At 36.5% G+C, this 15,303-nt stretch overlaps 2 protein-coding genes across 2 annotated transcripts in view; one reads left to right on the forward strand and one right to left on the reverse strand.

The window, feature by feature from the left end:
• Positions 1 to 4,961, forward strand: part of RFK (riboflavin kinase) — a 5,392-nt gene extending 431 nt beyond the window's left edge. The window contains exons 2-4 of the mRNA XM_010727682.3: positions 1,144 to 1,295; positions 2,323 to 2,425; positions 2,989 to 4,961. Of these exons, the coding sequence (XP_010725984.1) occupies positions 1,144 to 1,295; positions 2,323 to 2,425; positions 2,989 to 3,107 (374 nt within the window). The 3' untranslated portion in view covers positions 3,108 to 4,961. The remainder of the gene's footprint in view (positions 1 to 1,143; positions 1,296 to 2,322; positions 2,426 to 2,988) is intronic.
• Positions 4,962 to 12,405: 7,444 nt separating this feature from the next.
• LOC104916661 (proprotein convertase subtilisin/kexin type 5-like) overlaps positions 12,406 to 15,303 on the reverse strand; it is a gene marked incomplete at its 5' end in the record, with an annotated part of 70,202 nt that continues 67,304 nt past the window's right edge. The window contains 2 exons of the mRNA XM_010727683.3: positions 12,406 to 13,871; positions 14,593 to 14,779. Of these exons, the coding sequence (XP_010725985.2) occupies positions 13,471 to 13,871; positions 14,593 to 14,779 (588 nt within the window). The remainder of the gene's footprint in view (positions 13,872 to 14,592; positions 14,780 to 15,303) is intronic.

Genomic DNA, 15,303 nt, shown 5'->3' on the forward strand with positions numbered 1-15,303 from the left:
TTTTTTTTTTCCTTACGATGGCCGTGATGATTTGCGGCGTGCTGAGCAGTGCTTACAGTACGATATGCACAGAGCTGAGATGCGGCAGTTTGGTGCAAACTTGTTGGGCCAAGCTGGAGAGTTGGCACTGGAGATAGCAGTGAGAAGGGAAATGTAAAAGGCAGTGATTGAAAAGAAGAGCAAACGGAGGTACCCTAAAGACAGCCGTATTTTTCCGTGGCCGCTCCCTTCTCGATCTAACTACCAGTGAGGATGTAAATGAAACGCTTTTTGTTCTCTTCTAAAGAGGCACTGAAGGCAGCGGCTGTGCGGTGCCCATCGCAGTAGACAAGAGAACCTGAAGGAGCAAGCCTGAAGTATAGCAGGCTTGCAACGACATCAGTTAATAGAAACATGTTGTTTTTCTTTTATTTGCGTCAGTATGAGTTAATGGAATTCTGGGGAGAGATGTTCTGGAGTGAGGGAAGTTAGTGACTGCTTGTGAACCAAAACAGATCACCAACTGAACATTCTTTAACATTGGCCTGAAACCCTTCATGAAGAGCTCTGTGCAAAGTTCACGAGGGCAGTGGTTTGGGGTTCATTCCCTTCACTCAGTCAGGAGTTTATTTCAGATTCTTACTTTTCAAAGAAACTCCTATAAATCCCCAGTTGTGGGTAACCTGAAAGGGCAGTATGAAAAATCTGACAGGTGACTGAAATCATCTTGTTTTCACATGTTTTATCTGTTGCAGAAAGTGTTACTAGCCCTTCGGTGCATAATTCTGATGCCACTTTGCCAGTCAGAAGAGATTTGATTTTTCTCTTCTTTGATCGTATTGAAGCAGTGATGCTTCTAATAGCGAAATGCAGACATAATGTTTGGTTTTTTTTACTGTATTTTTTAATTATTATTATTTTTTACTGTAGAATAGGATGTGTGTAACTCTAAAATAGCATGCATAGGTGATAGGATGACTGTTATCATCACAGGACTATTTTTTATGAAGCTGTTTTCTTGTTTATACTTTGCAAATGGCATGTTGTATCACTGTCATCATTATACATCCACAAAGAACATGTAGGCAGAGCTTGCCTTGTAAGTATTTGAAAATTGTCATGTTACTGACTTACACAAATATGCACTTTCTAAAATTTTTGCAGCTAACTTTTCTGAGCAAGTAGTCGAAAGCTTTCCATCCGATATCCCTACTGGTATATACTATGGATGGGCCTCTGTTGGAAATGGAGATGTTCATAAAATGGTTTTGAGCATAGGATGGAATCCTTTCTATAAGAATATTAAGAAATCAGTGGTAAGAACTTTGCTTTGTGTGGTACTTTGAGTATAGTAAATGGGCAGAACACTGACTTTGAAAAAGATAAGCAGAATTTGGTCCATAAGTGATATTTAGAAATTTTGTTTGCTGTTAGAAATGTGTTCAATGTTCATCCCATGTGTTTGTAATCTGAAACAGTAAGTGGACAGTGTGCAGCTGTATATAAATAAAGTTTAAGTAGATTTTTTTCTTCCACCACTACTTAAATTCTTCTGGAGCACATTTGTCATTTTGACAGGTAGGTAAACGTAACAATTAAATTCAAAACCTGTATTAAGCTTATGAGTTATGAGAGCCCTAGAATAAGGTAGAACATACTAACTTTTTACCCTCCACTATTCATACAGATTAAAAATAAGAAATTTGAGGGCACCTTAATTACTAGTGGTTTTGCATTAATTTTACTCTTAAACGGTGCATGGTTCTGTGACTTACTATGCAGATTCAAGATTCAAAAGTAAATAGTGACAGGATGGAGTTTAAATCCCAAACTGTGACATTTTTATTTTTCTTAGTGTCAGGTTTTTGTGCTTTTCCTGAGTCTTGGAGAACTTGGTTTTAATTGCTAATACCAGGAAGCAATTTTGTTTCACAATGAATCTCTGCTTTGAAGACAACTGCCTTCACTCCTTTGATAGTTAACATTTAGTTCCTCTGTGAACTAGCTGAGGTTTTTTTAATATCATTGCAATCAAATTCATTACAGTTATTTGGAATGTAATGATCATATAAAAGTTTGTGTTTTTATGCATCGAAAAATGTTCCCTTTGAGATAAGGGGTGAAGTGTTTTTCCTGACATTAACAGTCAGAATGTTCGTAAGTGACCAACTTCTCTTAAATGCCATCAATCTTGTATCATACATGTTAGACTAAGTATCTTAGTTCTTCTGATAATTTGTAGAAGAGAATTTGAATTAAGTATATTAGCTGAACATCGTTGCAAGAAAGGAAATAAACTCAAAATTCACCACGATAACTGACAACTAATTTCTCTTCTTTTAGGAAACACACATTATCAACACGTTCAAGGAAGACTTCTATGGAGAAATTCTTAGTATAGTCATTACTGGATATATTCGATCAGAAAAAAACTTTAATTCTTTAGGTCAGTATTGCAGGTTTCTGTTAAACTAATCTTTTGTTCGTCATACTCTTGCATATTGAAAGTTCTGTGTCATCATCTTCTGTCTTCATAATTAGCTATGATATTTAGCTATGTTTTAACCTTTAACATTTCAGTAAAATGTTTTTATAAGCTGAATTAGTTGAATTAAAAAGATAAAACCCCTCATCTTAAAGTATATCAGTACTTATTTCAGTCTAATAATTGTGTTTTCAATAATTCTGTTCTGATTGATCAATAAAAGCATTGGTCTAATCTTACTATTTCTTCTTAAAAATGTAGCATTGTTAGAACTGAAGTTGTTCAAAAGATTCTGTAGACTTTTTTGCTAAAATGTCTGGAAGCAAGGAAAGGGTAATGCTATAAGCACTGAAAAGTGCAGTTCTGTCATTAAAACCAAAGCATTTTAAAAACAAAGATAATGTTGCCTTTCCAACTTTGTAATAATAATCACATTCTGTGATGTGGTGGTGTGTCTTGCTTTATTCTGTATTCAGAATTCAGATGACCTTTTCAGTGCTGCTATTCTGCTTTTTATTTTTCAGAGACGCTCATTTCAGCAATTAAGGAGGACATTGAAGAGGCAAAGAGGCAACTAGATCTACCAGAGCACCTTAAACTCAAAGACAACTTCTTTTATCTACCAGAAGGGAAAAACCACTGAGCAAAAAAAAAATCTTTTTCTTCTTTCTTGTTATGGACTACTCTTCGCCTAGTTACGTATCATATATCGTTTGATACAACATAGACTTGTGTGGTGAATATGTCTGGAATCGACTTAATTCTCTTCACAGCAGCTCGTATGGTGGTGTGTTTTAGATTTGTGACCTAACATCCTAAAGTTTTATCTGTACCCTAACAGTGTTTGCACAATGTCAAAGCCTTTTCTATTTCTTACTCTGACTCAAGAGCATCTACTGGGGCTTTGCAAGAGGTCAGGAGGGGACATGCAGGTGACATGAACTAGCTAAAGAGATGTTCTGTATCATATAGTGTCACACTCTGCAATAAAATGGAAGGAGAGTGTGGTTCAGGTAGGTTAGCTATCTTTGGTTGGGTAACAGCTGGGCATTGGTCTACCCATGCAAGATGGTGAGTAATAAACATTTTTCTCTTATTACACTTCTTTGCTTGTTAAATTATCTTGACCCATGAGTTTTCCTGCTTTTCCTTTCCTCTTTCCTTTCCCACTGGGAGTGAGTAGGACTGAGTGGGCGGTGCTTAGCTGCCTTCCAGGGTTAACCGTTAACTGCCTGTCTGTGTGTCTGTGATTGGAACTGAACGCTGAAGCCACACACACGTGATTTAAGTTTTCTTATGTTGACTGGTCATGAAACAAGTCATGCAAAAGGAGGAGAAAGTTATTTTAGGTTCTTATAGATAAATTACAAATCCATATCATACTAATTATTGTAGAGATTTTAACACATGAGGAACATGACCAAAGTTAATTCTGACTACTGCTTACCCTGAGGTGTGGACAGTTAAAACATAAATGAAGATTTTCAGTTTTTCACAGACAGAATTTCATTCTAAAATGATTTCCCAGTTTTATGTCATCACATCTGTCATATCTAGCAGCTTAGAATAAATGAGTCAAAAGTTGACTTGTCATGCACAAAGCCAAAGATTGGGTAACAGTATCGAGAATAATTCACTATAGTTCTTAATTTTGATTGCAATTATTTATTAGCCTTGATTGAAATTAAGGAAGTCTCTGTTACTTACTGAATTACTGGAATATGAATACTTCTGCCTTGTTGACTGACATACAACAATGTGTAATGCAGACAGCTTCCTCCTGATGAAATGTTTCTCTAAAGTTCGGGAAATGAGTGATGTGGAGAGAGCTAATGTATGTCAAAATTTTAGGCTCAGAGGATAATGAACAAGTATTAGCAATGTTTCTAAGGCAGAGAAGGTAACCAAAACAAATTTGCATTTGCTGGTAGCTACCTTAGATAAGGAGAAACTTTGATTAATCATTATACTGACAGTGAAATGACTCAGTAAAATGTTGAATTCAGAATGTAAAGTATCTTCATCTGCACAAAGTACAAGTATAATCCAGATTTTTCACTGTAGATCAGTGAAAGTCTTCAGAAATTTTTAGAATAATGTATCTTTAATAAGTACTGTGTTTTTTATATAAAAGTTGCCTTTTCTATGGCCTTCTCTGAAATGTTTACACAGGTAAGTGAAGGATGTGCTGTCAAAATTCATTATATCTTGAAAAATATCTGTTAAAATATAAATACACACTATATTCTTGGAAGCCTGTGCTTATAAATCTACTTCCCCTGCTCTGTGACACAATTTTCTGATTTTCCTCCTAGTCTCCTCCTATTTTATTTTTTTGTTTCACTCTAGCAGTTAAGAGAGCTTGGACAAAAAAACTTCATGAGAATTTCTTGTGGCAGGCAGTATCAGCATGCCAGGAGTTTAGTTCAACTTCTTTTATCTTAACTTCAGGCCATTACTGTGGGATACTTTTGGAAAAAACATTGAACAAGTTAAAGAATCTTTATTGCTGCATAGGACTTTACCAGAACTCATTGAAAGGAATTGCTCATCATTCCTGTTGATGGCAAGAAAGTGGAGATACAGTTCTTGAGGGAGGAAAAGTGATTTCTAAATAAGAACTTACTGCACTAAACTATGTTTTGGCCTGCATTACTAAGGTTGTTTACAGATTTAACTTTCCAAAGGCACTGACAGTTTTTCTTGTCTCTTATCTGAGTATTTTCAGCATACTTTAATCTTCTTAGTAAGAAAACATTAAAAAAAAATATTTGCTGTATGAAGTAAAAAAAAAACCAAAACAACAGTTTAATATACTTTACTGGATTGCATATTGGAAATGTTTGAGAATTATCTTGAAAGTAGTAGCTCTTTTTTTTCCTCTCTAAAATAGATGATGAGGGAATATTTTCACTTCTCACCCCTCCCCCCCCTCACAATGGGATACATTCTTGAGTTTGTAACAAAGCCAAGTTCTTATTTCATATTTTGTACTTCTGGAGGAACTACGGAAGCCATGCTTGTCAGTGAAGTATGTTTTATAGAAAGTGTTTGAAGAATAAATCTTTATTCATTGTAGCATTATGTCTAAGCTCATAGTTGGTTTTGGTTGGTTTTCATTTTGCCATGAATTTCCTGTGTCAGTTATGAAAACCATGGTGCCTTAAGCTGGTTGTCTCAGTAATGCTACTCTGTAACTACTAGTGAATGTTCCTATACAAAAATCTGTTCATCGTTGCTTTCAGAACAGCTGTGCTTGATGATAGAAAGCAGTAGCAAAGGGGAAATTTGAAAAACTTATTTTGCTCAGAGCTTTAACCTAAAGTATGAAGAATGTTAACAGTAAAACAATAAACTCTTCTTTGTGTTTGTCTTCATGCTAGAGGAAATGTAATTGCATTCATTTGGTTGAGTGTGTCTATTTGTGCATTATTTAAAATCAGATATTTTATATAATTTTTTTAAGTTCAATACATGATCCCTATTACAGTATAAATTTTATGATGTGTTCTATTTTTGTATTATGTGCAAATAACTTTAATTTGTTGTGGTACTGTACTATCAATAAAAGAATGTAATTAAAAAATTCATAATGCTGCTTGCAGATTTTCTGATTCATTTTACTGTGCATATAATCTGCATATTCTTCAGCATATACTGAAGGGTACTGCAGAATTCTTCCATTGTGCTGCTACTTTCAGTTTAAGGTGGGAAAGCTGTTCATCTTGCTTAGAAATTTTGTAGGATAACATCTGTGTTTCAGATGCTGCAGGGTTTTTTTTATAATTAAGGCAAAACATGTGAATGCCAAGTCAAGTATAAAGATCGTTCAAGTTAGAGTTCAAGCAATACAAGTATTACTGTAGTTTCAAGTACTTTTTAAAAATTAAGCTTGTTTTTTCATGTAATGCACTTTTTGATTGACTTTTTGATTGTCACCTCCCAGAGTCTATTACTCTTGTAGATTTGTCAGTGTGAGACTGACAGTATAAGAATTGTTTTGAATGCTAATGGTCTTGTTTGGATAATTGGCCTTTATCTGTTTAAGTTCTGACAGCCTGAAGAACTCATGCTTGGTAGCATATTAAAATGCAGCATGTTCAATGTCTTCCAGCCCTATTAAATATCTTTATTGATGGTCTGGATGAGGGGTGAGTTCGCAGAAGGCCTCAGTTTGGGAGGAACTATTGATGTGCCTGAGGGTAGAAACGCCCTACAGAGGGATCTGGACAGGCTGAAATGATGGGCTGAGGTTGACCATATGAGGTTCAACAGGATCAAGTGCTGTGACTTTTGGTAGGGACCCTAAGCCTTGCTATAGGTTTGGGGCAAAAAGTTGCACAGAGTAAAAGGACCTTAGGGGTGTTGGTCAATGCTCAGCTTAACACGAGCTAGAAATGTGACCATCTGGCCAAGAAGGTAAATGACATCTAGACTTACATCAGAAATGACAGCCAGCAGGACCAGGCAAACGATTGTTCCCCTTTACTCAGCTCTGGTGAGTCTGCACATTGAGTTCAGTTTTGTGCTCCTCGATACAAGAAAGTCCTTGAAGTGTGTCCAAAGAAGGGCGACAGAACTGGTGAAGGGTTGGAGCACAAGTCTTATGATGAGCAGCTGAGGGAACTGGGGTTGTTTAGTTTGGAAAAGAGGAGGATCTCTACAACTACCTGAAAGGTAGCTAGTGACAGGATGAGAGGTAACAGCATTAAGTTATGTCAGAGTAAGTTCATGTTGGATCTTAGGAAAATATATTTCTCAGAAAGAGTGATCAGGCACTGAAACGGGCTGCCAGAAGTGGTAAATTATGTTAATCACAAAACTTCTGTAGATGAACTTAGCACTGAAAGACATGATTTACTTTGATGTCTACAATACTAGATTTTGGTAACTTTGGTTATTCTTCTTAGATGGCTATTTCCTGAGCACTATATGGCAGAAACCCTTCTGAATACTTATTCTGCTGTAGACTATCAAGAATTCTTGGAAATAATTTATTCAACTTCTTATCTGTGAGAATGACTGCTTTGGTATATAGTAGAAAGAGTATTGCTAATATTGCTATTAAATATATTTTTGTTTAAGGAGGGTTCTGACATTGATTTGGCCTAGCATGCTTAGCACAGTAGGTGTCATAGTCCTCTGCAAATCTTTGTAAGGGTGATTGCCTAAAAGGTTCTGGAAGGAAAAATGTTCAGAGGTTGCTTAAACTAGTTAAAATTAAACTGTTTGAAAAGTAACCTGTCTGTTTATTTATTTGTTTGCTTGTGTGTTTGTTGGTCCATGTGCATTTTTTATCTAGGATTTATGGGAGATGTGTCCTCAGAATGTCATAATCTCCAACTAGATCTGTCTGTATTCTTTTTCAAAATCTAAAACTACTTTCTTCTTTTAGAAGTCAGATGGAAAGAGTTGCATCCTCTTCTTTCATTCTTGTCCACTTGTTTAAACATTCATCTAGGTCAGGTCAAAAGTCCACCTGCTGCAGCTGCAAATGAACCAAACCTGTATCTTGAAACACATTAATCTGTCCCTGGTCTCATAGGGGAAACTTCCACACTTTCATGTTGTTTATATGTTGATCTTCATGTAACCTTTACGTGATATCCCTGAATTCTCACCAGAAAAGAACGTAATAGACTGTGGTGATGTGGATATGCCATAAGAATTGCTTTTTTGTATTAGATGCAATGGACTCTTCAGTGTACCTCAGAATTTGTCAGGGATCAAGCTGTTCTACTAGCACTGTCTACTGTGAGTGTAAAATCTTCAAGTGTTAAATCCTCAAGTACATACACTGTGTTTTTTTAATGGCTCATTATTGGGGCAAAGTATCCAAGTATCCAGTTGTTCTACTGTTTTTTTTTTTGTGTGTGTGTTTGTTTTTTTTTTCCTGGAACTAATATGAGATATTGAATACCAAATTGCATCAGAATTATTTTGTAATTAATATGGTCTATATAGGACTATATTATTTTTTCCTAATTTGCTTGTGTTTTTTTTTAAAGATGACATAAGATAAACAAAAAGTTGTATTTCCTAGTATGATAGCTAGAAGAGTTATATTATCTACTGTTCCAAGTATTATTTGGATAGATATTTGGATTTTTTTAATTGAGAAGAATTTTATAAACATTGCTTACAATGGCAGTGACTATATAACTAATTAGATAGCTTAGGGTACTGACTTTATGTACTGGTTATCTTGTTATGGCAGATAATTTATTTTGCTTTATTTTTTTCTGGCTCAGACTAGCCATGTGCTGGGTGCCTTTTTCTGCAAAACTTCTGAGGTTTGTGGACAGCTTGCTTTTACATAGTATAAGAGACCAAGTGATACAGTGCTTTTGAGCTGTTTGTCAAACTATCCCTGTTTCTTCTCAGGCTGCATGTCTTATTACTTGAAGTTCAAGCTTGAAATCACATGTACACATAAGATGCTGAGGGAAATTGAAAAATTCTATCATTAGTACTAGTTTATTTTCTGAAACATTATTCTTTCTACCCCCTACACCCCAACTTGCTCTCTCACTGTATGTGGCTTTGGAAAGTGGTGACCTAAGGATAATCAGATTTTTTCTGTAGGTAAAATTTAAACTTGGAAATCTGATTGTAAATACATTTTTAAATGCAAAAATATGTATTTTTGAAGGATGGTTGGACTGGGTGATCTTGGGTTCTTTTCCAACCTTGGTGATTCTATGATTTCTCTTGAGGCACCCATTATTTTTCATGAGAAAACTAAATGCCTCAATTTCCATTTGAAAGGCTACTACATTAACTGTTTTAAACTTGTTTACATTCCCATTTTTAGTTTGAAACTCCTATCTAAGTCTTCAGCCACTACTGCAGTACTCATGCAAGACCAAGAAGCAAATATGTGGTAAACTGTGGAAGTGGTTGAAAGGTCACAGCCAGAGGGTTGTCCTCAATGGCTCTATGTCCAGATAGAGGCTGGTGATGAGAGGTGTCCCCAGGGGTCTATCTTGGGACTGGTACTCATTAATTATCAATGACATAGACAATGGGATCAGGTGCATTCTCATAAGTTTGCTGATGATACCAAGCTGACTGATGCAGTTGATATGCCAAAAGAAGGGGCTGCTATCTAGATAATGATAAACTCGAACAATGGGCCCTTGTGAACCTAAGGAGTCTCAATAAAACGAAATGCTATGTTTTGCAGTTGGGTTGCGATAATCCCAGATATGTATACAGAATGGGAGAAGAACTCCTTGAAAGTATCCCTGCTGAGAAGGACTTATGGTTCCTGGCAGATGAAAAACTTAACATGAGCCAGCAGTATGTGTATATGGCATGGAAGGCCAACAGTACCCTGGGCTATGTCAGAAGAGGAGTGGCCAGCAGGGTTGGGAAGTTGATTGTCCCCATCTACTCTGCCCTTGTGAGGTCCCACCTGGAGTACTGCATCCAGGCCTGGGGCCCCCAGTAAAGGAAAGATGTGGGCCTTTTGGAGAGGGTCCAAAAGAGGCTAGGAAGATGATCAGAGGGCTGGAGCACCTCTTCTTTGAAGACAAGGTTGAGGGAGTTGGAATTGTTTCGCTTGAAGAAGACTCTGGGGAGACCTCATTACTGCCTTCCAATATTTAAAGGAAGCTTATCAAGAGGAAGGAAATCAACTTTTTGCCTGGGTAGATAGTCAAAGGTCAAGGGGGAATGGTGTTAGCCTAAAGGAGGGGAGAATTAGATTAGATGTCAGAGAAGCTTTTCAGTGAGAGGGTGGTGAGGTGCTGGAACAGGCTGCCCAGAGAGGTTGTGGAGGCCCTGTCCCTGAAGGTGTTCAAGGCACCCTAGGCACTCTAATCTAGTACATAATCTAATGATTGGCAACTCTGCCTACAGCAGAGGGATTGGAATTTGATGATCCTTGAGGTCCCTTCCAACCCAAGCCATTCTATGATTCTACAAAAAATCGTTTTGTCAGAGAATAGCCCACAGAGGTAGGAGCCTTGGTCTCAAGATACTTGAACAGTGGCTCCTGCAATCCACTTTCCTTCACTTCTTTTCTAGCAAAACTTCAGGGTGAAGTCATGGAAGACCAAACTTTTTTCTATGTTCTCTGGAAAGAGGGAGGCTAAAGAACCCTGATAATCTACTCTTTCCTTTGAAATCAAATACCTGGATTACACGAGGGTAAGTGGTGGTAGCCCTGCACAGAAGATGCAATTTTCACAAAATCTTTTTCAAAGAGCTTTACTACTGATAATCAGAAATGGATGCCTAGAAGAAAGGTAGATAAAATAAAAGTAATCTGAGAAGAATTAAGGTCTTTAGAAACTCCATGGATTAATAGGAATGGCAAGAAGGTACAGAGTGAAGCCTTAAGGCAGGAGAAAACTGAAGGGCCTTGATGTGGAGGAAAAAAGACTCAGAAAATGAGAAAGCTGTCATGGTTTTATGATTTTTGGTTATTGGTATTCCACATCATAACATCATGTAGTGCACTGGGAGTTAAAGACTTACTGCTCCATGTCTGGATATCCATCCCAGAAGAGAAAAAAAAAACATTCCCCAGAAGAATGTTTGCTGTTCTGTTATCATTTTTGCTCAGGGGGAACAGATACAAAGCCTTGGAAGCTCACCTGATGTGCTCTTTTCCCTTTTTCAGCTCTCCTCCCTGCTGCTTGACCCAACGATGATGAGGTCTTTCCACCTTTTGGATACTCTCTCTCATTACATTTGATTTATTAGCTTCAATTCTAATTATATTGTATTATAGTGTGTTATTTTGCATTCCAATACCATATTTAGTAAATTAGTTTGTTTCTCCTCCAATCATTGCCTCTGTTTTTAATTATTCAGGATCTTCTGCTTCCCCTTTCCAGAGGCACGGATCTACAGATCCTCTACCCCACTAGTCACGGAACCAGGCCGAACCAGCCCATAAACTACTGACAAAAGCGGGAGTTTACTGAAGATCAGAAGAATTCAGGCACATTAGAAAAAAAGAACTAGAGAACAGATAGTCAGATGCAAGAGTTTCTATAGCAGCCTTGTGTTTTTGAAATATACTAGCTCTCTTTGGAACATCTTTCTTACTATGATGGGTGGAGGAGGAAGTAAGAGAGAGGAACATCTTTCTTACTATGATGGGTGGAGGAGGAAGTAAGAGAGAGAATTGGCTTTTTTTGTATTTGCACACTTTGGCTTATTCAAAATACATAACCATTCAGAGTACAGTAAAATACAAGAAACTTAATTAAAATGATGGAAATGTTAGAGTGATCGCATACACAAGGTACTCTCTGCATTTGTCAGAGTGATTTCAAAATACTCAGATGCAGCTAGAATTAAGCCTTTGAAATGTGATGAGGAGATTCCAGGTTTTCATAGCAAATTCTTACAATTGTTAAATAAATCATTAATGACAAAGCATGTTAATACAAACAAGGTTAGGAGAGCAAAATAAGGCATTCAAAATTCTTTCATTCAATATGACCTTTCATTCTGATTGTTCACTCTCCCTTTTTTTTTCTTTTTCAGAACTACTTCAGAGAAGAACTTGAAATAAAGTGCCAGATAAGATGCATCTTTCCAGAGTACCTTCCTCTCTGCGAAACTTCTTCCTCTTGTGAAACTTCTGATAAATGAAGGTCCTTGCTTTGACTTTTTTGAACTCACATAATTTTGCATTCTTGTTGAAGATGTAACAATCTAAAGATTAAAATTCAAAATGGAAACAGTGGTCTTCTCCTTAGAACTTCTTTGAACATACAGATGAAAAGATCTGAAGGTATTTGTAAATACTTTTTGCAAGAAATACCACTTAGGAATCGAGCTATAAAAATTAGATATTCTCACACAATTCCTTTGCAGCCATTAAATGTAGTTGATTTACAGGTCCAGAGTTATTTCTAGTTACAAAGCTCCAAAAGAGCTCAAAAGGAAAGAGGAGAGGAAAACTTGATAAATAATAACATTTTCAAAATGGTTTTGTGCAAAGAATTTATTCTTTCACAGTAAAGGGCCATAAAGAGCATCCTTTAGTACAATGAATTAAATTTTCATAGTAATACAAAAATCACATTACTGTGTTCCTTTAAATTACATTACTAAATAAATATTAGTTATCCCCTTTGCCATCCTCCAATAAACTTGAGACATTTACATCAGAAATGTGAAACTTACTTGAACAAATGGTATTTAAATCATTTGTAGCTTGAGAAGCTAATTAGAAAGGAAAGAAGGAGTGCTGTTTTGTGGTAGTATTTATAGACCATATTTCCCTTTGCAGTAAACCAAGAAGTCTGTGTGTGCAATGAAAGACTATCTAACAAGCGCTTGAATAAAGAGTAATCAGAGATTGTTATTTACATAAAATATTTTCAATATTTTTCATACAAACCATGAGTACAGTGAAGCAATCTGGAGTAGTCATAATCTCAACTCTTAAAAATGATGTAATAGGTGCATAATTTCACTGGGAACAATGCCACAAGATTATAAGCAGAAATGTGTTGGCTTTGAGTAGCATAGACATCAACAAAGAAAATCTGGCTAGAACCAGAAACCTTACCTGTGCTAATACAAAAGTCTATTTAACTATAATCACAATGTAGTAAACTACTGGCACACTACTCCAATGACATTTGTCATGTAGACAAATACAACAATCTTGTCTATATCTGCACCATTTTAAAAGAGAGTAGTAAAGTTTGCAGTAAGTATGTATGTATGATTTGAATGGGTATTTGTGTTTATCATAATGCATGTGCATACGCATTGGGAAGGGATTTACTGTCCACAAAAATGCATAGGAATGTATTCTTTTAAACAACATACATCTGGAGTGCAACTTAAAAGCCTAAGAGGGTTATGTAAAGCTTCAGGAAGAAAATGTTTTTAGAAATCATTCTGCTCTCAAAATAAGCATTAGTTAAAATCTTAAGTTCAGCCTGAAAAGGAGTAAATAAACATACTTAACTAAATTGCTGGAATTTTATGGGAAAAGCAACAGAGCAGAAAATTCATAAGACAATAGAGAGTTATCTAAATGAATAACTTTCATCATCATATTCAAGCTCATCTTCTTCATCATCCTTCAAAAGTCCATATCTAAATTTACGATAGACTGTGCCATCCTGACCCATATATACAATGTCATCTTCTTCATCATCTTCGATATCTCGATCTCTGTATTCTATCACTTGGTCTTCCTGATAACTTGGGCTCTCATGATAATTGCTCGCATAGGAAGGAAGGGTTTTGGAGTCATTTGTCAGCTTCTCATACCTACCTTTACTGGCAGTGCGTGGTTTTGATTTTGATTTTCTCCAGATGACTACAATGGCTCCAATGACAAGGATAAATAAAATGCAGATAATGACAAAGAAAGAGCTTTTGTTTTTGCTTGCTGGTGGTAGCGTAGTCCGTAATACACAATCATCTGACAACAGCAATAAAATAAAATAAAAATTAAATGAAATTGTGTGAATTGGTGAGTTTGTTTTAAAAGACTAAGTATATAACTGTGATGATGTAAGTAAGCAAGGTTGTTGAAACAGCTTTGTTTCTTTATTAGACTAGCAGTAATCTGAAAGAAACTCAGAAGCTAATAAGTAGACAATAGATAGTCTTTCTATCTGAGAGTAGGCAAGAAATGGAGAATCTCTCCCCTTCCCAAGATATACTTTTCACTATCAGGCACCTAGAAAGACTTGAAGACAGGTTGTGTGCCCTGAGCCTGTTTCTCATAATTGTTTCAGTTTGCTCTATAAAAATATTTTTCCACCTTACAGATCATCAACTGTATAAAACACTACAGCTGTTCTGAAGTCGACAGTATGATTTTAACTTAGGAGTTTAAAATGATTTGTTTTGAATTGCTATTTATTGAAGAAAGCATTTCCCAGTCAAATGTTTTATGAAAAGCTTGGCTACTTGGCACAATAGATGCGAATGAGAGAAGGTGGTAACTCCTGCACTAATTGCAATTGCTGTTATTTGGGTAAAGTCCTTCCTATTCTAGTGATGGAGCAGTAGAAATACATCTCATAGTTGTAGCTCAGCAGCACATTTTTGCTGTTTTCCACTTTTCACCACTAAAAGTCACCTTAGTCAGTCATAACATCCATCAGCAGCATTACTGCCCCTCAGGATGGTCATACCTTGTGTTTCACTGCAGTCACAGCACTCTAGGATGCCTGCTGGGTCAGTGTCACTGCAGCAGGGTAGGCAGCGGCCTTCCTCCAGGTAGAGCTGCATGCCAGCTGGGCAGATGGTACAGTTGAGAGGTCCAGGTCCCTTGCACTCCGTGCATGTGCTGTCACATCTCTCACACTTTGTCTCATCCTCCTACAGACACAGAACAAACAATGCACCCTTCTTTTCATCTTCCTTGGCCCTAACGTGACAATGCTGCCCTAGATTCACTGAGTGGTCACATCTGGATGCCAATGGTATCAATTGCAAAATACTGTAGGGAGTAGGAAAACTGAAATTTTGTTAATACTTGTTAGGTTTGCACTGATCTACTTGTAGGAAGATGGATGAAGACTTGTATGAGCTTAGATATCTGACTTAGCAAGACAGCTGGCTAGAACTCACTCCAAATATAAGCTTTTTGTCCAAAGAGTGTTTTTCTTTTACTAGTACTATCATAATATATTTGTGGCTCTTTGGCACTAATGATGTCAAAGCAGCCTTCAGAAAGTGTATTCAAGAATATAATTGAAAGTACTGAGATGGGAGAAGCAAGTGAAAATACGCTGAGAGAAGAAAAATAAATAAATAAAAAAAGAATAGAAAGGAAGAAAATGAGAGAATTAATTCCCTTTCCAATTAGGGAAGGGACAGAAATAAGGAGTAAAGCTGGCTGG

Source organism: Meleagris gallopavo, unplaced genomic scaffold (assembly GCF_000146605.3).
Source record: "Meleagris gallopavo isolate NT-WF06-2002-E0010 breed Aviagen turkey brand Nicholas breeding stock unplaced genomic scaffold, Turkey_5.1 ChrUn_random_7180001927083, whole genome shotgun sequence".
In the NCBI taxonomy this organism is placed as follows: Eukaryota; Metazoa; Chordata; class Aves; order Galliformes; family Phasianidae; genus Meleagris; species Meleagris gallopavo.